Source organism: Mobula hypostoma, chromosome 17 (genome assembly GCF_963921235.1).
Source record: "Mobula hypostoma chromosome 17, sMobHyp1.1, whole genome shotgun sequence".
Taxonomy (NCBI): Eukaryota; Metazoa; Chordata; class Chondrichthyes; order Myliobatiformes; family Myliobatidae; genus Mobula; species Mobula hypostoma.
In genome coordinates this window covers 20,090,046-20,116,639 of record NC_086113.1, presented here as the reverse complement: position 1 = coordinate 20,116,639, position 26,594 = coordinate 20,090,046, and the positions used below count along the sequence as shown (strand labels likewise).

Below are 26,594 nucleotides of genomic sequence, written 5' to 3'. Positions count from 1 at the left end.
GGGAAGGGGAATTCTCTGGACATTTATGAAATTGTCATTAATAACTTGGAGTGCAGCTTTCAATCTTCTAAATTTGGAAGCTTACGTAGTGTAAATGGTGACAGAGAGCGCAGGTTATCAGAGAGGAGGATCATACGCTTTATATATTGCAGTTTAGAGTCAGAATGTCGATTCTATCATTAAAAGGTACACTGAGAACGCTGTGAGCTCCAAGGTGTGTTGAATGAGGGAAGGTGGAACATACATTGGCTTGCTGTTGTCTTTTGCCACATCATGTGAGAGATTCTGGTGATAATCTGTCAGCCTTAACTTTAAAAAATGCCTTTGTTTTTAGATGGGGGCAGGAAACAGACATTCATCTTGCTTTAGATACCTATTCCCAGCACTGCAATGCATCTATCACAACTCAAAATAAACAAAGATATGATTCATGCTAAGAAAATGATCTCAAATCTCAAATTTGAGTTTTTTCTATGCATGGAATGAAACCTGCATTTTATGGACAAGAGATACATTGTCCTTTAGTTTTGTCTCATTTGACTTGGATTTAAAAATAAACTTTCACTCTACAGTATTAGAAAATAGTTCAATACAAGAGGTCTTTCATCCCATTCAGTCTGTGTATGTTGTTTTAAAGAGCAAACTGGCTACTCCCACTTTCCGCTCATAGACCTGATTATTTTCAAGCATTTCTCCAATTTCCTTTCTAAAATTACCACTGAACATCAAGAAATTTGTTTCAAATCCTAACCACGTGCAAGGCAACAATGCATCCAAGCGTCCAGTTCTTCTGCCAAACTCAGCTAATCTTCAGCCTGGAGCCATCCAAAGTCATTATGATATTGAATGCCTCTACTAAATTTCTCAGCCTGCTCTGCACCACAGTGAGCACCAAGTTCTCCAACTTAGCCCAAAGCTGCAAATCTCTCATAGGTAAGGGAGAAAATCTACATTCAGTAATTGCTGCAATTTGGTTTTTTTTTGTTAAACACTATACTAGCTTTAATGAAAAAAAAAATCCTCCATTATTGCTGGAAGAACTCACTGAGTCAGACAGCATCTATGGAGGGGAATAAATAGTGGAGTTGTTTCGGGCCAAGGTCCTTTATCAGGACTGCTCAAGATTTGCAGCATCTGCAGAATACCTTGAGTTTATGTTCTCCATTGGTGCTTCTTCCAAAATTATTTTAAAGAACATAACTAATATTGAAATGTTAAGCCGTCCCTCAATTGTGACTGAGATGAGTATAGTTCTGTTTATTTGTAGGAACAACACAGTTGAATTACATCCGTTCTTACTCAATGTCCATAAGTCTGTGTGATCATGTACAAGTCAGTTGTGGTTTCTCCCTTTCTCATAATTAAAAAAAAAGAATTTCCATTCCTAAATTGTGTCTCTTCTAGAATGCCTAAGCTTTTATAGGCAGCATATATTAGCAACATCCTACAAATAGCAAAGTGCTGAAGACCAGATAATTATGTTTTAATGGATACTAATTTAAACATAAGTTTTGGCCAGGCCAAAGGGGAGGATATCCAAGGTAAACTTTTCAAGCAAAAGTCTTCTGAATCACTTAAAAGATTGATTGACACAAGTGAGGCTTGGGGGCGGGGGTCAGTGTTAATATTGTGTAAATATAGATAAGTTGCCTAAAGAAAAGAACAAGTAATGGTAAATGATCCAGCATCATTCCTACTTCCTTGATGTGGGCATGTGGCCAAATGGTTAAGACATTCGACTAGCGATCTGAATGTTGTGAGTTTGAGCCCCAGCCGAAGGAACGTGTTGTGTCCTTGAGCAAGGCACTTAATCACACAGTGCTCTGCGATGACACTGGTGCCAAGCTGTATGGGTCCTAATGCCCTTCCCTAGGACAACATCGGTGTTGTGGAGAGGGGAGACTTGCAGCATGGGCAACTGCTGGTCTTCCATACAACCTTGCCCAGGCCTGCGCCCTGGAGAGTGAAGAATTTCCAGGCGCAGATCCATGGTCTTGCAAGACTAACGGATGCCTTTACTATTCCTACTTGAGCCCAGACACACTGATCGAGGAAGATCTCCTGAGCAGTGGAGCTTTGCTGACAACATTGATCCCCAAGCATAATTGAATACAGAGTAACATTTCAAAGCTTGCCCACATTGCCAAAGGTGAAGGTGATGCCAACTTTTTGCAAAAGAATGCAGTCACAATTTGGGTCGAACTCCTGGTGCTGGATGGCATGTACTGAGAATAGGCAGATGGGATATGATGCGGAGAAATGTCAATTGATATTTTTTTGGCATTTGGGGAGAGGCAGAATAGATTAACTTGAGGGTTCAAATATATAGATCTGGGAACCTGGCCGGACATAATGAGAGAATAATTGGGCTCCATAAACAAAGGGTATGGGATTGGGTACAAAAGCAGGGATGTTATATCGAACCTTTGCAGAGCTTTAATTAGACCAAAACTATAACAATAGTCTGGTCACCACAATTTTGGAAGGACTTGAAGATAGTTCAAAGGGTGAAGCGTAAATTTTTCATAATATTTCAGGGGATGAAAGATTTTAATTGCAAGGTCTTTTTGGGGAAGATGGGATTGTTCTTCCTGAAGCAAGGGATATTGAGGAGAGATTGGCAGAGTTGTAGAAGATTATAACAGGTTTGGATAAAATAGACATGCAGAATCAGAATCAGAATCAGGTTTATTATTACCGGCACGTGATGTGAAATATGTTAACTTAGCAGCAGCAGTTCAATACAATACATAATATAGAAGAAAAAAATAAAATAAAAATAATAAGTAAATCAATTACAGTATATGTATATTGAATAGATTAAAAATTGTGCAAAAAAACAGAAATACTGTATATTAAAAAAAGTGAGGTAGTGTCCTAGGGTTCAATTTCCATTTAGGAATCAGATGGCAGAGGGGAAGAAGCTGTTCCTGAATCGCTGAGTGTGTGCCTTCAGGCTTCTGTACCTCCTACCTGATTGTGACAGTGAGAAAAGGGCATGCCCTGGGTGCTGGAAGTCCTTAATAATGGATGCTGCCTTTCTGAGACACTGCTCCCTGAAGATGTCCTGGGTACTTTGTAGGCTAGTGCCCAAGATGGAGCTGACTAGATTTACAACCCTCTGCAGCTTCTTTCGGTCCTGTGTAGTAGCCCGTCCATACCAGACAGTGATGCATCCTGTCAGAATGCTCTCCACCACATCTGTAGAAGTTTTTGAGTGTATTTGTTGACATGCCAAATCTCTTCAAACTCCTAATGAAGTATAGCCGCTGTCTTGCCTTCTTTATAACTACATTGATGTGTTGGGACCAGGTTAGATCCTCAGAGACCTTGACACTCAGGAACTTGAAACTGCTCACTCTCTCCACTTCTGATCCCTCTATGAGGATTGATATATGTTCCTTCATCTTACCCTTCCTTAAGTCCAAAATCAGCTCTTTTGTCTTACTGACGTTAAGTGCCAGGTTGTTGCTGTGGCTCCACTCCACTAGTTGGCATATCTCACTCCTTACGCCCCCTCATCACCACCTGAGATTCTACCAACAATGGTTGTATCACCAACAGATTTACAGATGGAATTTGATCTATGCCTAGCCACAAATTGCAATGGGTCCAGGTCCTTGCTGAGGCAGTAGTTCAGACTAGTCGTGAGCAACCTCTCAAAGCATTTCATCACTGTAGATGCGAATTCTACAAGGCGATAGTCACTAAGGCAGCTCACACTATTCTTCTTAGGCACTGGTATAAATGTTACCTTTTTGAAGCAAGTGGCAACTTCCGCCCGTAGCAGTGAGAGGTTGAAAATGTCCTTGAATACTCCTGCTAGTTGGTTGGCACAGGTTTTCAGAGCCTTACTAGGTACTCCAGATGGACCTCCCACCTTGCGAGGGTTCACTCTCTTTAAAGACAGCCTAACATTGGCCTCTGAAACAGAGACGACAAAGATTGCTTCCACTAATGGCACACAGACTGAGGGAATTTGATTTAAAGGTTTAGACAGTGTCCAAATGCCTTGTCCGTAGATTCCAGGAAGAATGTGGAAGAACTTCTTATGCAGTGAGTAGAAATGATTGGGAACCTGTTGGAAATGGAGATGATCAATGAAAGAAATTGGATTGGTGTGTGAGGAGAATAAATTTGGAGAACTTTGGGAATGGAGCCAGGGAACTGGATTGCCTGGATTGCTTAATCCTCCAATGAACCAAATAGCCTCCGTTTCTGCCACAGTGATTCAATGGGAAGTTCTCTACAGTCCCACAAAATGAAGCCAGAAGATCTTTACATATTCATAGGAATAAGACAGACCCTGTAATAATAATTCATTTGAAAGGTATCACCCTGAGTAAGGTAGCACCCCCTCAGTACAGGAGTGACAGCCCAGGATATTGGTGCTTTAAGTCACTGAAGTTGGACTCGCTCCACAAAGTTCCGACTGGAAGTGGCATGTGCAGAGAAACAGATGGCACCGAACCTTTAACCAGGGTGAAGTGACAACCAAACAGAAAAAAATATAAACACTGGGCCCTTCTGAACGGCAGAGCTCATTTTTAACTGGGCAGCTAGTCTAATGTGTCCGAGGGACATTCAATGACTTACAGGCATTGGGTTGTAGATCACGTTTCGGGTTCAGGCGCTCAAGGAGATCAGTTCTACCCAGGCACAGTCAAAAAACAAATGTGAGAATGTGAGAAAATGAAAAGAAGACTCAACAGATATGTCACTTGTGTGCTGTTCAGAAAACATCTGGAGGGGAATAAAACCTGGATGTAAACAGATTTCCTACATTTCTGAATTATGAAGGAATGTTATTTCCAAAACTCAAAGCACTTTTCATCTGTACTGATATTTGCATGAAGAATAAATTCAATTTAAAGAGAATAGCACCAACAATGTAGAGCTCTGATAAAGTTAGGTATACCGAAGATTTGCTCTTGAGAATTATGCTGTGACCTTGTAGTATCTCTATTCACTCTATTCCTCTTCATTTTATATGAGAGATGCATTGCTTTTTGTAAGACTACAGATTTCCCATTATTTTTTGCCACATCCGTTTATGGCATTCTAAACCACTCCTGATACCTTATTTGGAGTTGCTCTCTAACATAATTTACAAATGGCTGCCAAACAGTTCTAACACTGGCATCCTCAGTGTCTGGGTATTTATCTGGAATTATTTCATTTGTCAACGTAACGATTTTATAGCCTGCTGTTGCACTTTCTGAACCACTGAACTCAGCATTTACAGAACGCAGACTGAATATTAACCCATTTCATTGAAATTCGTTTCACCCCATTTACACTGATGTTTGCAGAAACACAAGAGATTCTGCACATTTTGGAAATCTTGAGCAACACACAGAAAATGCGGGAGGAACTCAGCAAGTCAGGCAGCATCTCTAAGGATTCAAAAGTACATTTATTATCAAAGTACGTATGCAGTATACAATCCTGAGATTCATCTTCTCCACAGACAGTCATGAAACAAAAAAAAAACCATGGAACCCATTCAAAGAAAAACATCAACCCACCCCCACCCCGCACAAAAAGACAAATTGCACAGGCAGCAACAAGAACATCGATGCCCCCACGCACAAAAAAAAAACAAATCGCACAAATGGCAACAAGGAAGAATAAGCGAAAACACAAATTTTTTTTTTAAATTTTACTTTTATTTGGATAAGGAATTCACAATTATCATGTACTTTCTTCACACATATAACCTTTTCCATTTTTTTATATGTACAAAACCACAATTATTTATACATTCTTAAGTAGACATTGAGATGATATAAAAGGAAAATAAACATTTAAATAGATAATTATGTACTGTGATAAATCTAACCTATTAGGCTAAGTAATGAAATTAGTTGTTAAGAAAAATGGTAATAATAGTTTCCATACAACCCTTCTGGACCATTTCCACTGGTCCAAAATGTTGCATACAAGCCTATATACCAACCATTGTAGGTGTTTATATCCCAATTTGTTCGTGCTTGTTCCTGCCCGCAGACATAATTATCCAATCCCTATGTACTTATTTACTTAATTTTTTCATTTTTTTTTTATCCCTTTCCCAAATCTTTCCCTTTACTTGTGTTAATTCTCTATTTTCCAAAAAAAAACAACAAACATTTAGACTAGGGGTGCTTACGTTAGCAATATTACTGTGTTGATGAGAAGAGCAATATAAATCATTAGGAGAATCATCTAAAGTCTGCTCGCATTGGGGTTATATATTCAATCCATTTATTCCAGATTTGATAAAATATGTGAGTTTAGCCTCCATAGTGTTTTCCTCATTTTCCTTTCCAGGATTAGAGACATAGAGACTGGGCTATGATCCGACAGATCAATTGTTGCAATATTACAGTTTTTTATCCTGAGTCTATCTGTATTTAAGATAAAGAAATAGTCTATCCTTGAATAGGCTGAATGAGGGAAAGAGTAATATGTATAATCTTTACTAGTAGGGTGTAATTCCCTCCAGACATCTATAATTCCCAACTCCTCCATCAATGAATTCACTTTCCTCACTTTCCGAGTCAGAGGCTTATTCTGAGTAACTATTCTTGAAGAATCTAATATAGGATTTAATCTAATATTAAAATCCCCTCCACAAATTACTACCCCTCGAGAACTGACCATTAGGTCAAAAATGTGTCTATAAAATGACCATTCACTATCTGGAGGAGCATAAACATTCAGCAATGTTATTTCTGTACCTTCTATTCTTCCTGTGATTTTTACAAACCGTCCTTCTTTGTCTCTAGTCTCTGAAATATGTTCATAATTAAGAGTACTTGATATTAAAGTAGCTACCCCTCTTTTGTGACTCAATTTATATGATGAATAAAATACATGCTTAAAGCCCATTCTTTTTAATTTTCCATGTTCAGATCGGCTCATATGTGTTTCCTGGAGGAAAGCTATTTGTGCCCTCTCTTTTTTCAATTTAGACATAATCTTATTTCTTTTAATTGGATTCAAAACCCCATTAACATTATAGGAAATTATTTTTACCAATTCAGTTTGCATTTTTCTCTAGTAGAAAAAAAAGCACTCTCCTTTTCTAACCAAACAGTAAGCAATCCCTTCTCAACAGTAAACCAAGACATATAACCACACCCTAGACATTTCTGAACGTATAACATTCGAAAATTTTCCCCGACTTCCCAGTGAGGCCTGAGCACCGACCCGCCTCAGTTCAGAGGGATAACCTCTATCTTCACCCTGTGTTAGAGGGCCCTCAGCAGTTTGAATAATCATAGAGAATTTTCTCCTATTTATGTCTCGACCATATTGCTATCATTCAAGTTATTCCGCCTAGTTTATTTTCAGTTACCAGTTTTCATTTTACTTTTAAGTCCGATTTACTCTTTTCAGTCATTTCTCTTAATTAATCTGTATTCTCTGTACATTCGCGTCTGAATATTTGCAGCTTTTCCTTGTAGTTTGACACTCTGTTTCGAGTGGACCGTCCTCGCCCCACTAACTACCACGACTTCAGCCGAATCCTCTCCAGTAGCGACTCCGGTTGGGTGATAACTTTAATAGGTAGTCCCCGGTCCGCTAGGTCCGATGTTGCCTCCTCCACCGTAGCGTAAGTTTTTGTCCCTTTGTCGTAAAAGACTCTCAGCCGAGCTGGATACAGGGTCTGGAATCTGATGTTGTTTTCCTTCAGGACTCTCCGTGTTTCCGTATATTCCTTCCGTCTGGCAAGAATCCCCGGTGCGTAGTCGTGGTCTAAACTGATTTTACAGTTGTTCCACATGAAACCTTTCTTTTGCCATGCTCTTTTAAGCACCTCTTCCTTCGTTCTGTAATTGAGAAATCTGATCAGAATCGATCTGGACTGGGCGCCTGCCGGAGGCTGTGGTGCCAACGCGCGGTGAGGTCTTTCTATCTGTAGGTCTTTTGCGGCCGGTATATCAAGGTTCTCTCTAAGCAGCTTCTCCACGAAGGGAATCATCAATCCCGGTTTACCTTCGGTTCCTTCGGGAACTCCGTAGATCCTCACATTTTCCCTTCTCGAGCGGCCTTCTTGATCTATTAGTTTCCACTGGAGCTGGTCTTGTAGCTTCAGCATTTCTGCTATCACTTCCTCGGCGTTTTGTAGCTTCTCTTCAATTCCAACAATCCTCGCTTCGGCTTCATCTATCCGCGAGTTAGTTTTTACTATTTCTCCTTTAATATCTTCCAGCTGTTTGCTGTTATCTTGTCGGAACTCGCGAATCTCTCCGAGAATCAAAGACAGAGTCACCGATTCCCCCTCATTATCTCCGTCCTGGCTTGCCGTGGGAGAGCTAGGCCCGTCGCCTTGCTGCATCTCTTTATGTTTATCAGCCTTCGAAGCGGACTTTTTATTCTTGTTCTTAGACATCATCCTTGCCCCTTTTATTAATATAGTTATGCAATATTAAGTATTTGTCTAAATTCGATTTTGGGGCAGTTTACCTTCTTTTTTGTCGAGAGACCTTTTCCTTACGCCGCCATTCCCTTGATGACCCGGAAGTCGCGAAAACACAAAATTAAAAGCGTCATATTCAGTTCAGCTCGGTGCTCACTAGTCCAATCCTTCAGGCTGAGGCACTTCACCATTCTGGTAACTCTTCCACACCGTTGTTTCTCCTCACCTGTGCAACACCTCCTTCTAGTTCCCCTTCTCCTTCCTGCTTTCCATAGTCCACTGTCCTCTCCCATCAGATTCCGTCTTCTTTGGAGGCAAGTTAAGCAGATAAGTTCATTCCTTATTCCTTATTTAATTCTTGAGAGGATAGGGGGTATGTCCACAGAGCCACTGTTCTGTTCTGGGTGTCAGATGTGGGACTTCCAGGAGACTAACAGCCTCCCCGATGGCCGCATCTGCACCAGGTGCATCCAGATGCAGCTCCTGAGAGACTGTGTTAAGGAACTGGAGCTGCAGCTCGAAGACCTTTGGCTTGTTAGGGAAAGTAAAGCAGAGATAGACAGGAGCTACAGGGATGTAGTCACCCCAAGGCTACCGGAGACAGATAAATGGGTGACTGTCAGGAGAGGGAAGGGAGAACATCAGGTAGTGGAGGGAGAGCACCCCTGTGGCCTTCCCCTTCAACAATAATTACTCCATTCTGAGTACTGTTGGGGGGAGGGGGAGCTACATGGGGGAACAACAGTGGCCATGCCTCTGGCACTTAGTCTGGCCCTGTGGCTCAGAAGGGTAGGGAACAGAAGAGGATGGCAGCAGTAATAGGGGACTCCATAGTCAGGGGGACAGATAAGCAATTCTGTGGACACGAAAAAGATACACAGATGGTAGTTTGCCTCCCAGGTGCCAGGGTCCACCATGTTTCTGAACACATCCACAATGTCCTGTCATGGGAGGGTGAGCAGCCGGAAGTCGTGGCACATATTGGTACCAACGACGTAGGCAGAAAAAGGAAGGAGGTCCTGAAAACAGAGTACAGGGAGTTAGGATGGAAGCTGAGAAACAGAACCTCAACGGTAGTAATCTTGGGATTGCTGCCTGTGCCACGCACAGGTGCATAGGAATAGAATGAAATTGCAGATAAACACGTGGCTGAGGAATTGGAGCTAGGGGCAGTGATTCAGATTCCTGGATAATTGGGACCTCTTCTGGGGCAGGTGTGACCTGTACAAAAGGGACAGGTTGCTCTTGAATCTGAAGGGGACCAATATTCTTGCTGGCAGGTTTGCTAGAGCTGTTGGGAGTGGTTTAAACTAATATGGCAGAGGGTGGTGAACGAAGGGTCTCGGCCCAAAACGTCGACTGTACCTCTTCCTATAGATGCTGCCTGGCCTGCTGCGTTCACCAGCAATTTTTATGTGTGTTGCTCTGAAATACATTTGTGGAGGCCAAGTTATTGGGTATATTTAAAGCAGAAGTTGATAGGTTCTTGATTAGTAAGGAAGTCAAATGCTACAGGGAGAATGCAGGAGAATGGGTTCAGGGGGTTAACAAATCAACCAAGATAGAATGGTGGAGCAGACTCGATGGGCTGAATGGCTCCATGCTGCTCCTATGTCTTATGGTTTTATGGTCTAATGGTTCATCCTTCTTTCAGCCCCTCTACAACTTCAGACTTTTTTATTTCACTTTCCTAGCTCTCTTTACACAGTTGCTGCCACACCTGCTGAGTTCCTCCCACATTTTGTGTGTGTTGCACTGGCTTTCCAGCTTCTGCAGAGTCTCTCCTGTTTATACTTTGCTGAGTGGTTCCAGCGTTTTCTGCTTCCATTTCAGTTCATCACAGTCTGGTTCCTTCTTTGCAATGAATCTTGCTGCCTCCAGGTTGTCACATTGATCATCCTACCATCAGTCCTCGAAGAACAGAAATCATTTTCCAAAGAGAAAGGTCACACATACTGCCCTCAGCAATGCTATCTACTGTCCAGGCACATGGCCTCAATCATAATGAAGCACACTGAGCAGCTGGTTATGATTAGATCAGATTAAATCCCATCTTCCTGTTACATTGGACTCCTTCCAGTTTGCCTACCACTCAAATTGGTCCACTGACGATGACATAGTCCCTGCACTCCACTCTGCCCTGTCCCACTTGGAAAACGGTGCCTCATACGCCAGGATGCTGCATATTGACTTCAGCTCAGCGTTTAAACTGTCCTCACTGGGTCTCAACACCTTTCAGTGTAACCGGACCTTGGACCTTTTGACAGAAAGACCACAGTCAGTCTGTGTTGACAGCAACATCTCTAGCTCTGTCACACTGAGCACCAACATCCCCCAGGGCTGTGTGCTCAACCCACGACTGTTCACAGTGCTGCTGCTTGATCCAACTCAAACCAAATCCTCAAGTTCGCTGATGTCACAACACTGGTTTGCATCCTCAACAACGATAACGAGATGACATATGGAGAGGAGGTAGAGTTGGTAGCAGAAAGGTACGAGTGTAGCAACTGGAGTCTCAGTGTGGACAAGACTAAAGAGATGACTGTGGACTTTAGAAAGGTGCAGACTGACCAGTCCTCACTACATATAAACCACTCCTCCATGAAGAGAGTGATACCTACAATACCTGACGTTTTTAATATCCAGCAGTGTCTTGTGATCGTAATAAAGAGGAAGAGGGCAAATAATTATACCTTTGTTTGGATTCAGAGAAGCTGCCACCATCTTGCCGGAATTTGTTTATTTATTTATAGTAATATTACCTTATAGGTTGTGCACCTTGGTCTGAAGAAATGTTTGGTTTGGTGGTGTAGATGTACTGTATATAGTTGAATGACAATAAACTTGAATTTGGACTTGAACTTACCTGATAACTGTCAAAACTTAAACCAGCCTGTTCACTGCCTTGGTGCGATGCCAGTCCCTATATGAATTTTGTGGCTCACATTCAAGGTATCATCTCACCCACCAAATTCTTATCTCCAATACACAACCTGAGCTCATCTACTACAGATAGTTACAATACTCACAGCTAGCCCCTCCAGGTTTAAAACTGCAATGCAAACATGGCCACCCTCCCTCATTCTACTCCATTAAACGTGAGATCACTGTTGCTCATTACCAAAATCTGTTCTCCTTTGATCTCATAATTGTCATCCTTGATTTTAGATCATATTCTCAACATCATCCTCAAGACTACGAAAGCACAATCATTCTCATCAGAATCAGGGTTATTGTCACTCAGCAACACAGATAAAATCTGGAAGAACCCATTAGCTCAGGCAGCATTTAAGAAGAGACAAACAATTGTCATTTCGGGCTGAGACCATTTATCTGGGCAAGATCAGAATCTTGTGTTTTTTTCACTGAGTTGTGAAATTTGCTTTGAGCTGTGCCTAGTCCCATGGTCATGAGTGTAGAGAGAGGAGCAGTGGACTAAGAACCCAATCTCCTCCTACACCTTTATGACCCTCAGTGTTTGGGAATTCTGTTTGTTTTAATCATCCCTGAATTCAATCACTCTGCCACTGGTAGCCTTGCCTAGGCTCTGATATTCTCTCCGTAAACTACCCTGCCTCTGTACCAGTCTCATAGACTCATTACGGCCAGCTTCTACAACCAGGGCTTTAGTGATCTTCTGAAAATCAAAAACTATGGATGCTGGTAAACTGGAATAAAAACAGAAAATGCTAGAAACTGTTAGCAGGTTAGGCAGTATGCATGGAAAGAGATGCAGGGTCTATACTTCAGGTCAAAGACCCTTGGGCAGAACAAGACAAAGGGCCCTTAATGTGAAACATTTACTTTATTTCTCTTTTTACATATTGCCTTCTGACCTGCTGACTGTTGCCTGCATTTTCAGTTAATATCTTCTGATGGCATCAATTTTCTATTTCATAACATCCTTGTTTCAGCATTAAATGTGCTGGACTAACAGAATCAACTTGTCTTATATCATGATCTTATTTGGAACCTCTACTGCACGATGTTCGATTCACAGTAATTTCTAACACATTTCATTTAGTAATTGAGATACTCTACAGTGAAAGCTGTCTATGGGTGTGAAATGGTAGAGAATATTCTGTTGAAAGAAAGGTGTTACATGTTTAACAACTTTATCAAGAGATCGTAAAAGTGCTTCATGGCCAATGTGACAGCCCAAATGCACAGTAACTAGTAGAGGAGAAAAGACAACATTAAAGTATAGCCATTTCTGTATTGCAGGGAAAACAGCAGTTAATTCGCACTCAGCCAACAGCAGTCATAAAATGTTTTGGAAATGTTTGTGAGGGGATAAATATTGGCAAGGAGACTACGGAGAACTCTGTTTAGAAATAATGCCTTTGGATCTTTTACAGCATTTAGGGGCTCAGTGCATTTTATGATTTGGTCTCTTGGTTGTGTTGGATGTCAACGCAAACAACACATTACACTGCACGTTTCAATGTACACATGATAAATAAACTTAAATCTTAGATCTTGGTTTAACTCACTAACATGCCCCCCCTCCTCCCACACACACACAACTCCCAGTTCCCACCCTAGCAGAGGGAGCATCAGCCTTGATGTTTGAGCTCAAGGCACCAGAGTGAGACTCAAGCGCACAATGATCTGACTCAGAAGTGGCAATATTACCTGTTGTGACTGATCGAAGTCACCGGAGGGACACTGGAGCTGGTGATATAAAGTCCTCATTCAGCACAACAAGCTGCCATCATTCTGTAGAGGCTCTCAGTGCAGGTTCACAAACTCAAATGAACATCACACTTTTATACCCTTAAAATCAAAGGTAACAGTCAGTGATTCAATACAATTTCCATAGTTACTTTGTTTATTTCAAAACTTTGGGTCAAATAATTTCTTTGAAATACATTGTGGAAGCACATTGTAATTGATAAGATACCTCTGAGATCCAAATGCCTTTGGAAGAAACTAATTAACACAAATATTCTAAAACCTTTCAAAGACAGAAAGCCAGGCAGCCAAAATTAATGTCCTCAGGGCTGTCTCTAAATACACAAATATGGTAAGTACACTAAAACTATACGTGTGACTGCGTTTACTATGCTAAATGACCACGCCTGTATATGCCACGCGACAGTGAGGATAGGAATAGAATGAGATGACAGATAAATGTGCGGCTGAAGAATTGGAGCGGGGGTAGGGATTCAGGTTTCTAGATCATTGGGACCTCTTCTGGGGCAGGTTGCAGTGGAATCTGAGAGGGACCAATATTCTTGTGAGCAGGTTCGCTAGAGCTGTTGGGAGTGGTTTAATCTAATACTGTATAGCAGGGGGATGGGCACCAGTACGATAGAACTGAGGATAAGCCGGCAGGTTTACAAGTAGATGATGTAGTATGTAATATGAATGTAAGGAAGGACAAGTCAGTGATTTGGGTACTACGGCAGACAGAGCAAAGAATTAAATTGTACCACAGAGGCAAAATTTGTAAAGGCAAAGATTGCAGGACTGAAGGTGCTATATTTAAACGCGCGTAATGCTTGGAATAAGGTGGATGAACTTGTGGCGCAATTAGAGATTGGTCGGTATGACGTTGTGGGCATCACTAAGTCATGGCTAAACGAAGCTCATTGTTGGGAGTTTAACATCAAGGGATATACTTTGTATTGAAACGACAAGCAGGAGGGCATAGGCAGTGGAGTGGCTCTGTGGTAAGAGAAGGAATTACATCTTCTGAAAGAGGTGACATAGGTTCAAGAGAATCTTTGTGGGTGGAGTTAAGAAACTGAAAGGGTAAAAAAAACATTATGGGAATCATATACAAGAGAAAATCTGCAGATGCTGGAAATCCAAGCAACACACACAAAATGCTGGAGGAACTCAGCAGGCCAGGCAGCATCTATGGAGAAGAAGTACAGAAGATGTTTTGGGCCAAGATACTTCAGCAGAACTGAAACGTCAACTGTACTCTTTTCCATAGGAATCATATATAAGCCTTCAAATAGTAGCCAAGGTGTCGGGCTGAGATTGCAAAGGGAGCTGGAATGGGCACATAATAAGGATAATGTGGCAATTGTAATGGGGGACTTCAATATGAAAGGGGATTGGGAAAATCAGGTTGGTGTCAGATCGTGAGAGGGAATTTGTTGGATGCCAACAAGATGGCTTTTTAGAGCAGCTTGTGCTTGAGCCTACTAGGGGAAAGGCTATCTTAAATTAGTGTTGTGTAATAACCCAGATTTTATTAGTCAGCTTATAAAAGAACCCTTAGGAAGCAGTGATCATAATATGATTAAATTCATACTGCAATTTGAGAGGGAGAAGCATAAGTCACATGTATCAGTATTGCAATGGAATAAGGAAAATTACAGAGGCATGTGAGATGCCAGGTGGACTGGAGGTGGATACTGGCAGGATGACGGCAGAACGGAGGTGGCTGAAGTTTCTGGGAATAGTTCACAAGGTCAGGATAGATATATCCCACAGAAGAAGTTCACAAATGGGAGGGTGAGGCAACTGTGGCTGCATAAGAGCCAAGAAAAGGACATATAATGTAGCAAAAGTGAATGGGAAGTTGGATGATCGGGAAGCTTTTAAAATCCAATACAAGGCAACTAAAAAAGCTATAAGAAGGGAAAAGGTGAAATATGAGTGCAAACTAGCTGATAATATAAGGCAGGATAGTAAAAGTTTTTCAGTTATATAAAGAGTAAAAGGGAGGTGAGAGCTGATATTGGACTACTGGAAAATGACGCTGGTGAGGTAGTAATGGGAGACAAAGAGATGGCAGATGAACTGAATAAGTACTTGTTTCAGTCTTTACTGTGGAAGACACTAGCTGTATGCTAGAGGTCCATGAATGTCAAGGAGCAGGAGTGAGTACCATTGCTATTACAAAGGAAAGAGTGCTAGGCAAACCGAAAGGTCTTAAGATGGATAAGTCACCTGGACCAGGTGGACTACATCCCAGAGTACTGAGAAGGATTGCTGAAGGGATAATAGATGCATTGGTCATGATCTTTCAAGAATCACTTGAACCTGGCAATGGTCCTGGAGGACTGGAAAATTGCAAGTATCACTCCACTCCTTAAGGAGGTAGGAAGACAAAAGCAAGGACATTATAAGCCAGTTAGCCTAAGCTCAGTGGTTGGGGAAGTATTGGAGTCTATTATTAAGGATGAGGTTTTAGGGTACTTGGAGATAAATGATAAAATAAGTTAAAGCCAGCATGGTTTCTGTCAAGGAAAATCTTGCCTGACAAATCAGTTAGAATTCTTCGAGAAAGTAACAAGTAGGGTGGACAAAGGAGAGGCAGTGGATGTCATTTACTTGGATTTTACTTGATAAGGGAGCCTCACATGAGGCTGCTTAACAAGATAAACTCCTATAGTGTAACAGGAAAGATACTGGCACGGATAGAGGAATGGTTGATTGGCAGGAGGCAGTGAGTGGGAAAAAAAGGGTTTTTTTCTGTTTGGCTGCCAGTGACTAGTGGTTTGCCTCAGGGATCAGAATTGGGACCGCTACTTTTCACATTGTTTGTCAGTGATTTAGACAGTGGAATTGATGGCTTTGTGGCAAAGTTTGCAGATAAGACGAAGATAGGTGGAGGGGTATGTAGTGCTGAGGAAGCAATGTGATTGCAGCAGGACTTAGACAAATTGGACGAATGGGCAAAAAAGTGGCAGATGAAATGCAGTGTTGGGAAATGTATGATAATGCATTTTGGTAAAAGGAACAATAGTGCAGACTATTATCTAAATGGGGAGAAAATTCAAACATCAGAGGGGCTTAGGACTCCTCATGCAAGACTCCCAGAAGGTTAATTCACAGGTTGAGTCTGTGTGATAAAGAAGGCAAATGCAATATTGGCATTTATTTCAAGGGGATTAGAATATAAAAAACAAGGAGATACTGTAATGCTGAAGCTTTATAAGACACTAGTCAGGCTGCACTTGGGAGTATTGTCAACAGTTTTGGGCTCCATACCCCAGAAAGGATGTAATGTAATTGGAGAGAGTCCAGAGGAGGTACACGAGGATGATTCCAGGAATGACGGGGTTAATATATGAGGAGCATTAGGCAGTTTTGTGCTTATACTCATTGGAATTTAGAAGAATGCATGGGGATTGCACTGAAACCTACTGAATTTTGAAAGGATTAGATAAGGTGGATGTGAAGAGGATGTTTCCTCTGGTGGGGGTATCCAGAACTAGAGGGCACAGCCTCAAAATTGAGGGGTGACCCTTTAGAACAGAAGTAAGGAGGAATTTTTTTAGTTGGACCAGTGAATCTGTGGAATGCCCCGACACAGACTGCTTGCAGGCCAAGTCCATGTCCATATTTAAAGCAGAATTTGACAGATTCCTCATTAGCCAGGGTATCAAGTAATATGGTGTGAGGGCAGGTGTATGGGATTGAATGGGAGCCAGGATCAGCCATGATGCAATGGCGGAGAGGACTCTGCCATTGAACGGCCTAATTCTGCTCCTATGTGTCTTCTGGTCTGCCAGCTTGCACTCAAGTCACAATGGCGTAAATAACTTAGCCACTCTTCCCTCCTATCAGATACCTTCCTCTCCAGCCCGTTACCTCTCCCACCCGCTTGGCTTTACCTATCACCTTCTAGCTAGCCTCTTTCCCCTCCCCTCACCTCATTATTCCCCCCTTCCATTTCAGTCTTGAAGAAGGGTGTCGACTCTAAACTTCGACAGTTTCCTCATTTCCATAGATGCTGCCTGACCTGCCGAGTTCCTCCAGCATTTTGTGTGTGTTGCCTAGTTTGACGCAGGCCAATTAACACAACCTCATTGTCTCAATGCTTGGCTGTTGCATATGTAATTTCTTAGTCTGTGGAGCAGCCGACGCTTTTAACTTCAATTTACTGCTTGCAATTTACAAAACAACTCAAGGCTAATTGCAAGCTTCCTGAACTTACTCATGTTTACAATAAGAACTGAAGCCTGGTTCTTGTTTGAATTACTATCTGTTGTATTCACATAACTCCAGTATACTCCCTAACATTACCCACAAACTCACATCAGTAACTAATGACAACAACAGCAGAGACAGCTGTTTCTGTCAGTATTACTTAACATTTAGCTTAAAATATATTAGGTCTGTGTCATAATTTTAAATAAAGAATGATTGTGAGTTCAAAAATTATTGTAAATACCATGAAAAATTTTGCAGTTACACATCTGCAGATAATTATATTTCTATGACTAACATTACAACCTTACAATGTTATGCTTCAGTAACAAAAATACACAAGCCATGCTCAATAATTGTGGTTTATAGACTGGTGTTTACTTTCTGACAAGCAGGCTGTAGGCAAGGGGGAAATTGCAATGACAATAGGGTAGCACATCTTTTGAGAAGGGTGTTGGAAAGGGTTGTTGACAACATCCAAATAGAAAGTATCAATAAACTTCTCTTGGGCTTCCAGCTGGGTACAGGTATCCATTATAACTGACATTTTGATGCCACTTTCATCAGTGTTGTTCAGAAGGGTGGTGTGTTGGCATTCATCAACCGTGGGATTGAGTTCAAGAACCGTGAGGTAACGTTACAGCTATGTAAGACCTTGGTCAGACCCCACTTGGAGTACTCTGTTCAGTTCTGGTCACCTCACTACAGGAAGGATGTGGATACTATAGAGAGAGTGCAGAGGAGATTTACAAGGATGTTGCCTGGATTGGAGGGCGTACCTTATGAGAATAGGTTGAGTGTACTTGGCCTTTTCTCCTTGGAGCGACGGATAGAGGTGTATAAGATGATGAGGGATGTTGATCGTGTGTATAGCCAGAGGCTTTTTCCCAGGGCTGAAATGGCTAACATGAAGGGGCATGGTTTTTAAGGTGCTTGGAAATAAGTACTGAGGGGATGTCAAGGGTATGTTTTACACACAGAGAGTGGTGGGTGCGTGGAATGCACTGCTGGCAGCAGTAGTGGAAGAGGATACAATAAGGTATTTTAAGAGCCTCTCAGATAGGTACATGGAGCTTAGAAAAATAGAGGGCTATATGCTAGGGAAATTCTAGGCAGTCTCTGGAGTAGGTTACATGGTCGGCACAACATCGTGGGCCGAAAGGCCTGTAATGTGCTGTAAATTTCTATGTTCTATGTACCCTGGGAAAGCACTAGATCCTTCTTAGACGGTATCATTAACAAGGTCAGCTTGCTGCAGGCAAAGGAGATGAGGGGTGAGCAGCTTTACTGAGAATGTGTTAAAGAAGAAGGAACATACATCAAAGTTGCTGGTGAACGCAGCAGGCCAAGCAGCATCTATAGGAAGAGGTGCAGTCGACGATTCAGGCCGAGACCCTTCGTCAGTCCTGACGAAGGGTCTCGGCCTGAAACGTCGACTGCACCTCTTCCTATAAATGCTGCTTGGCCTGCTGCGTTCACCAGCAACTTTGGTGTATGTTGCTTGAATTTCCAGCATCTGCAGAATTCCTGTTGTTAAAGAAGGAGGAGTTGGGTCTCATGGACAAATAGTTATGAAAGAGCAGAATTTTAATCTATTCAGTATCAGCTTTGTTGACAACTATTGTTGAGAAGGTGGCAATTGGCTGGCTTTTCTTAAATCTCTGTAGCCCGTATAGCGTCCCAGGATTTAGACATGCCAATATTAAAGGAGTAGAAACACAGCTGTGGCATCCTATAGTGAAGCCCAATGTGAGCTTGAGCAACATTCATCTTCCACCTTGAACATTGCAGACTCCCAGATTCATCATCAAAGTCTATAATGCCTGTGAATTTATTGTCTCTCTGCATCAGTGCTGACAATTCTTGCTATAAGTCATCCGTCTGTTCTACGACACAAACACGAGAAAAGCTGCAGACGCTGGAAATCAGGATGAAGGGTCTCAGCCTGAAAGGTCGACTGTTTACTCTTTTCCCTAGGTGCTGCCTGACCTGCTGTGTTCCTCCAGCATTTTGTGTTTGTTGCATCCAGGTCAGCTGTTCTACTAGGTCAGTTTTTATCTTTTCATTGATGTAGCCTGACCCAGCTGGCCCTGCATTTCACACTTCTTCAGATACCTTTGTATTCTTACTCTCTAACAGTCTTCATGTCTCCCTTTCACTCTCTGCCCCACTCACCCCTGCGCTTAATCTTTTGCTCTCTCGCGACCCCCCTATGCCTCTTCTTTTTTCCTCTCTAATTTTCCCCTTAATCTATCAAACGTGATGCGAGGCAACATTCAGCTCTATAAAACCTTGCTTAGACCATACTTGTGTTCAGTTCTAGTTGGCTCTACATAGGATCGATGTAGAAGCTTTAGATCGTGCTCAGAGGACATTTACCAGGATGCAGCCCGGATTAGAGAGCATGTGTTATGAGGATAGGTTGAGCAAGCTAAGGTTTTTCTCTTTGGAACAAAGGATGAGAGGTGACTGATGGAGGTATTCAAGACAAGAGGCATAGATCGCATGGATAGCTAACCAGGGGGTACAAATTTAAGGTGATTGGAGGAAAGTATAAGGGGGATTGCAGAATTAACTTTTTAAGTGTTAGTGAACATTAGTGTTTTGTTTATGTACAAAGCACTCATTTACATTGAACTAGTAAATTTAATCAGATCAAACAAACAATCACAGTAATTGGCCTTTTCACAGACTGCAGAAATTGTGGTTGGGGAAGAGGATTTATTTTCACTTAAACTATGACTTTGCTTAATAAGTAAGAAAATGACCCATCTATTAACAATAAACACATGCAATTTTATTAATACTGCTTCTTGAAATTTCCTTGATTACCATTTAAATACTTCACCATTAAAAAAATACGTAGTATTTTATTTTTACTTAATATGAAGTTCACTTTTTTTACAAAACAATTGATGAATAGAACATAAAATGTTTGGAGATTAACATTGTAAAATAATACATTCAACAGCTTTAGTCTTATATAAAAACAGAAAATACTCAGAAAAAGGTCAACTTTGCTTCTCTCTCCATGGACACTCCCTGATCTGCTGAATTTATCCAGCCTTTTTCTCATTTTAATTTCAGATTTTCCACATCTGTGATCACTTTAAAGCTTCAGTCCACTCTTTCATGCAGTAGACTGTTGTCTTCTCTTGCAAACACATGAGATTCTGCAGAGGTTGGAAATCTAGCAAAATTCCAGAGGAACTAGACAAGACAGGAAGCATCAATGGAGGGGGTTAAACAGTCAACATTAACTGTTTACTTCCCCTCCATAGATGCTGCCTGACTTGGTGAGTTCCTCTAGCATTTTGTGAGTGTAGCTCTATGTTCTATCATAGGTCCTTTATTCTAGCCTGGAGGAGTGAATGATAAACATCATTATTAACAGAGTTTTGTCAAGGAGATGAAGCAACTCACTGCCTTGTCAGTCACAGCCTTGACTGAAAATTTCCAGACAGGAAAAAGCAGCTGACAGCAGCAAAATACAAGCCATCAAATCGACCTTCTTGGTAACTTGAGGGCCCGGCTCTCAATACACTTGCTATTATAAAGTGACAATTTAACTCATACCCATGGCACGGCTTCACTAGTAACTTCAATCTTCCACTAAAAAGTTGATGAGAGTGGCCCTGGGAGACAGGATGGCTTTCTTGATGGGGCGCCCCCGCAGCAGCCGGACCCCCAGTTCGCTCTGTAGGATCAGCCCCTGCACCCGCTCTGCATCCTTGACCACCTCCTGGGGCATGTCTACCGAGCCGCAGACCTTGTTGTTGATCTGTTGGGGAGAATTGGGACAAAGCTGAACATTGCATTACCAGTCACGGACATAGTTACTCTGTACTGCCACTCTGATATCTGGAGTAATGGCTATCTGGAGTAGACAAATATCAAAGTTGTATTATGCATGCATACTTTGATAATAAAATGAACCTTTGACCTTTGTAATACCAGCAAATGTGGATTAAATGCTAAATACACTTTCAATGTTACACCACCACCCCCCACGAAGTCAAATTCCTCCAGAACACCTCAAAGTGACTTCCAAGATTTCCACTGTAGGGCCTCACCCATTCATGGTTTTCTTCCCAATATTCCAAGATGAAAGACATTTAATGTACAGAAGAAAACCATTTACAAACACAAGAGATTCTGTAGACGCTGGAAATCTTGAGAAAACTATACAAAGTGCTGGAGAAACTCAGCAAGTCAGGAAACATCTATGGAGAGGAATAGACAGTCCAGGTTAGGCTTCAGGACTGAAAAGGAAGGGGATAGAAGCTACAATAGGAAGGTGGGGGAGGAGAAGATGTATAAGCTGGCAGGCGATTGGTGACATCAGGTGAGGGGAAAGGTGGATGAGAATGAGGGGGTGGGGAATGAAGTAAGAAGCTGGGAGGAGGCGAAGGGCTGAAGAAGAAGGAATCTGATAGGTGAGGACAGTGCACCCTGGACAAAAGGGGAGGAGGAGGGGTACCAGAGGGAGCCAATGGGCACATAAAGAGAAGAGATGAGAAGGTAACCAGTATAGGGAACGGAAAAAAAGAGAGAATGGAAATGGGGTTAGAAATAACTGGAAGTTAAAGCAATCGATGTTTGTGCCATTAGGTTGGAGGCTACCCAGACAGAATATGAGGTGTTGCTCCTCCAACCTGAGTGTGGCCTTACTGTGGCAGTACAGACCATGGAGTGAAACGTGAAACCATTCAGCTGCCAGGAAAAGCTACCTAGCCTAAATCTGACTTCTCAGTGCTTTGTCTGTAGCCCTGGCTTTGTAAAATGGGTGACTGTCTATTTCCAATATTCCTTTACACAGTGGATTCTGGACCCTACCATCTTTTCTTCATTCCCCTCTGATCCTATGAATAAAAAGTAGGACCCCTAGCTATTGATAGTGAAAGAAAAAGGACTTTCCCATTTCTATATTGAAAAAATCTACCCTCAGTCTGTCCTCTTCCAAATCTCCTGCTTAGATTAAGTGCAAGCATTCCAAAGCTTGACTTACCATTGCAAAGAGAATATGGTGACAGCACCACAGTTACTGCTGGGCTCTCTGAAATCCTGCTAGCATGTTTCCTGTCAGTGCATCTCAATCATCTACGATTAAACCCAGATGCAGATTGGGAACATGCCTCATGACATACAGTTCTCCACTACGTTAATACCTTGCAGCTTTAACAGAACTGTGGATCCAGAAATTCACAGACAAGCAGCGCAGATATGCTGTCCATATTCGGTTCTCTTCTCACCTCCACCATTTTTCTCCCCATTATTAAGCTATTTCTATACTAGGAACTGTTCCAAACTCTGGCGTTGTGCCAATGTTCATCTGTGAAATTGAGCAATGACAGACGGATGACTCAATGCTGAGGAATCTCAGCCAAATCTGGTCCTGCCCTTGTTCAATCTAACTTGTGTCTGCAGTTCATCACAGGACTGGTGGGAAGTGTGAAGAGATGAGATGAGTCAGTGCAAGGAGGAAAAACAGGATGCAAACATTTCCCAAATCGAGCGGATTCAGGCAAACTGTAGCCTTTACCCACTGCACTAAAATACAGTTGTATTGGCCACAATCAGCAAAGCAGAACTGGTCAACAATTAAACCAGGTTTAGAGCTAACTTCAGAAAAAAATGTAGCATTGCCAGCACAAAGTATCAATGAAAGATAAGGCAAGATTTTGCACTAAGAATCTCTTTTCTTCCTTTCTTTTTTTTAAATGTTTTAATTAACTTTTCAAAATTATAAACACAGTAACAATGTTGATACAAAGAGATTGGAATAATCTTAATAAACATATACAAAAAAGATTTTAAGTAACATAGGTCTAATAGACTTCCAAACTCATAATGAAATTAATCATATAAAAAAAGAAATAAAAAGAAAAAAATATATAAACAAAGAAAAACCCCCAAAAGAAAAAGAAAGAAAAACTGAATACTAAACCCAAAAAACAAAACAGAACAAAACAGGGCTAGACCAATATCTTGAATCAGACACGTTCAGTAATGTCGTCAACTCCGCTCCTCTATTCATATAATTTAAGTTAATAAAAAAGATTCAGAAAGGTCAAATTACATCATATGAAAATGTTGCATAAAAGATTTCCAAGTTTCTTCAAATTTAACCGAAAGATCGAAAATATCACTTCTAATTTTTTCTAAATTTAAACTTAATATAGCTTGAGGAAACCATTTGTAGTAGGAGGATTGGTTTCCTTCCAGTTCAATAAAATAGATCTTCTGACCATTAAAGTGACAAATGCTATCATCCGACAGACTGAAGATGAGAATCTCATCTTTCCAAGATCAGTGTGGTAAAAGTTGTTTGTTGCATGCAGAACTCTCTGCATTTGGTTAGTATCCTATATCTAGAGCAGTGCTAATCTGTACTTAACTCACTCAAATGGGAGAATAGAAGAAGTACACTGGTCAGACCACACTTGGAGTGTTGTGTGCAGTTCTGATCACCAGATTATAGGAAGCATGTGGTTGCCATGGAGAGTGAAGAGGAAATTCACCAGGAAGTTGGTGTTACCTGGTTTGAAGGTCTTTAATTATGGCGAGAGACTGGATGGCTGTGTTTCTATTCTCTAGAGTGAATGAGATTTAGAAGTGACCTGATAGAGGTACATAAAATTCTAGGAGGCACAGACAGGGGGATAGTCAGAATCTTTTTTTTCCATAGTTTGCTCATTCGTTATATGCCGTGGGCGATCATGGTCTTTCCATGACCGTGATTGTTCTTGGCAAATTTTACTACAGAAGTGATTCGCCACCGCCTTCTTCTCGGCAGTGTCTTCACAAGATGGGTGACCCATCATTATCAATACTCTTCACAGATTGTCTGCCTGGTGTCAGCAGTTGCATAACCGGGACTTGTGATGTGCACCAGCTGTTCATACGACCATTCACCACCTGTTCCCATGGCTTCACATGACCTGGATTGGAGGGCTAAGCAGGTGCTACACCTTGGGTAAGGGTGACCCTCAGGCTAGCAAAGGGAAGGAGTGTTTTACACTTCCTTTGGTAGAGGTGTATCTTCACCCCACCACTACTTGTCCCACAGTAGGTTTATCAAAAAGAAGATACCATAGGTTTAAGGAGAGAGGAAGCGTTTTAATAGAGATTTGAGGGAAAGCTTTTCTTGTTTACACATGAGTGATTGATATCCCAAACTTGCTGCCATGTGTCTTTGAATCAGATACAATCTCCACATTTAAGGGACATTTAGGCAGGCACATGAATAGGCAATACGCAAAAGGACACGGACCTATTACAAGTGAGAATGGTGTAGGTAGCTAAAGGTCTATATGGATGTGGTGGACCAAAGAGCACACTTCTGTCTGTACAATGTGATGACTTTCTGAAGGTGTGCAGGGATAGCAAAGAGTTTATTAAACTCTGCAGGACTGAATATAAGTATGAGACAAAGATATCACCGACATATTCTTGTGTCTCAACATAGCAGTCACAGCTAAGCTGAGGAATGTTAGGTGTGATAACTTGCAATAGTCTTGAGGAATTTCAATAAAACAGAAATCCTCTGACAAGTTGAGACATGTGTAGAGAATAATCACACAGAATTCAACCAGATTTAGAATTTCCAGTTGAACTCTTGAGAGGGACAGAGACACAAGGCAATGAATGTTTTAAATAGGAGATGAATTCAACATGAAAGTAGCTTTATTGAAATGCCCTGAGATGATGCAGAAAAAAGGATTTGTTAAACATAAAGTCAGATGCACATTTTTCATACCAAGTTGAAAATGTCCATTTAACTTCATTATGGGATTACGCCATTGTAACAACATGCAGAGTGAAAAATCCTACAGAAATAAAAACATTTGCTTTTAAGATGGTGTCGAGATGGAGGTCTATCATAGAGAAGAGGTTGAGTAGACTGGAGTCTTCTTCTTTCGAAGAATGAGACCCAACCTCATTAAAATAGATGCCTGGAGGAGTTTCCCCAAAGCTGAAGAGTCTAGGAGCAAGGTTCAGTTTACAAATAAGTGAAGGCCATGTAGAACTGAATCAAGGAGCAGTCTTCAATCACTCAGAGCATAGTGATTTTCTGCAATTCTTTACCTTGGTGTGCTGAGGATGCTTGATCACTGGTCAACAGATTTCTGGATTTTAGAGGAATTGAAGGATGTGAGGATAGGCCAGTCGTTCCTCAACCTTGATCTTATTGAATGCTGAAGCAGGCTCTCGGGCCTAAAAAAGGTTTCGTCCTGCTACGATTTCTAATGCATCTTCAAAATCTTATGGCTAGAAAGTCAGATTCTGCTGAAACAATGCCACTGCTTTAATGAGCATTGACAAGTGAGAAAAGAACATTCTGGGCAAGGTTTTTGGCATCACAACAAATTTCTTTTAAGAAGCAAACTGGACATGGCTAATCTCTGACAAACAGCAAGAGATAATGACCAGATGGTCTATTTTTGGTGAGAGAGAGTGAGAGTGAGAGTGCGAGAGAGAGAGAGCGAGAGAGAGAGAGAAAGAATGAATATGAATGTGGGCACATGGCCAAGTGGTTAAGGCATTGGACTAGTGACCTGAAGGTCATGAGTTCGAGCCCCAGCCGAAGCAACGTGTTGTGTCCTTGAACAAGGCACTTAATCACACATTGCTCTGCGATGACACTGGTGCCAAGCTGTATGGATCCTAATGCCCTTCCCTTGGACAACATTGGTGTCGTGGACAGGGGAGACTTGCAGCATGGGCAACAGCTGGTCTTCCATACAACCTTGCTCAGAGCTGCGCCCTGGAGAGTGAAGACTTTCCAGGCATAGATCCATGGTCTCGCAAGACTAACGGATGCCTTTACTACTAAGAGACAAATATTTGTTCCAATATAAGAGATTACTCCATTGATCTATCTTTTACATTCAATAAAGAGGCCTGATGGGACCTTGGTTTAAAATCTTATCGGAAATACACAATTTTTAACAGCATGATACTACTTCAAAACTGCAACAGAACTTCTACCTAAATCTTGTGTCGAAATCTCTATGAGGGCATCTTGAGAAAAGTATCATTTTGATACTCATGAAGATACTCATTGCTATTTACTGATTAACCCAACTAGTGTTTCAGGTCCTCAAAGTTCAGACAAATGTAGTTATTACAACAAAGTGACTAATTGTACAAGACTATTAATATGGTACAGTATCTGATCCCCATGTACAAAATGAGTAAAATAAGGAAAAAAGTCCCACCTACCAAGAAGCAGATACTACTCTGACCAAGGAGAGGAGACTGTCAACCATTGTAAGCCAGAGCCACAGTA

General features: G+C 41.5%; 1 protein-coding gene across 7 annotated transcripts in view; it reads right to left on the bottom strand.

Annotated features, from left to right (window-relative positions):
* Positions 1–26,594, bottom strand: part of lars2 (leucyl-tRNA synthetase 2, mitochondrial) — a 131,593-nt gene that overhangs the window by 18,189 nt on the left and 86,810 nt on the right. For 5 of the 7 annotated variants that reach the window (XM_063069315.1, XM_063069317.1, XM_063069316.1 and 2 more), the window contains one exon: positions 18,810–21,083. In XM_063069315.1, the coding sequence (XP_062925385.1) occupies positions 20,904–21,083 (180 nt within the window). In that variant the 3' untranslated portion in view covers positions 18,810–20,903. Of the gene's footprint in view, positions 1–13,042; positions 13,184–18,809; positions 21,084–26,594 lie in introns of those variants that run through there. The other 2 variants (XR_010020702.1, XM_063069319.1) reach the window with 2 other exon arrangements.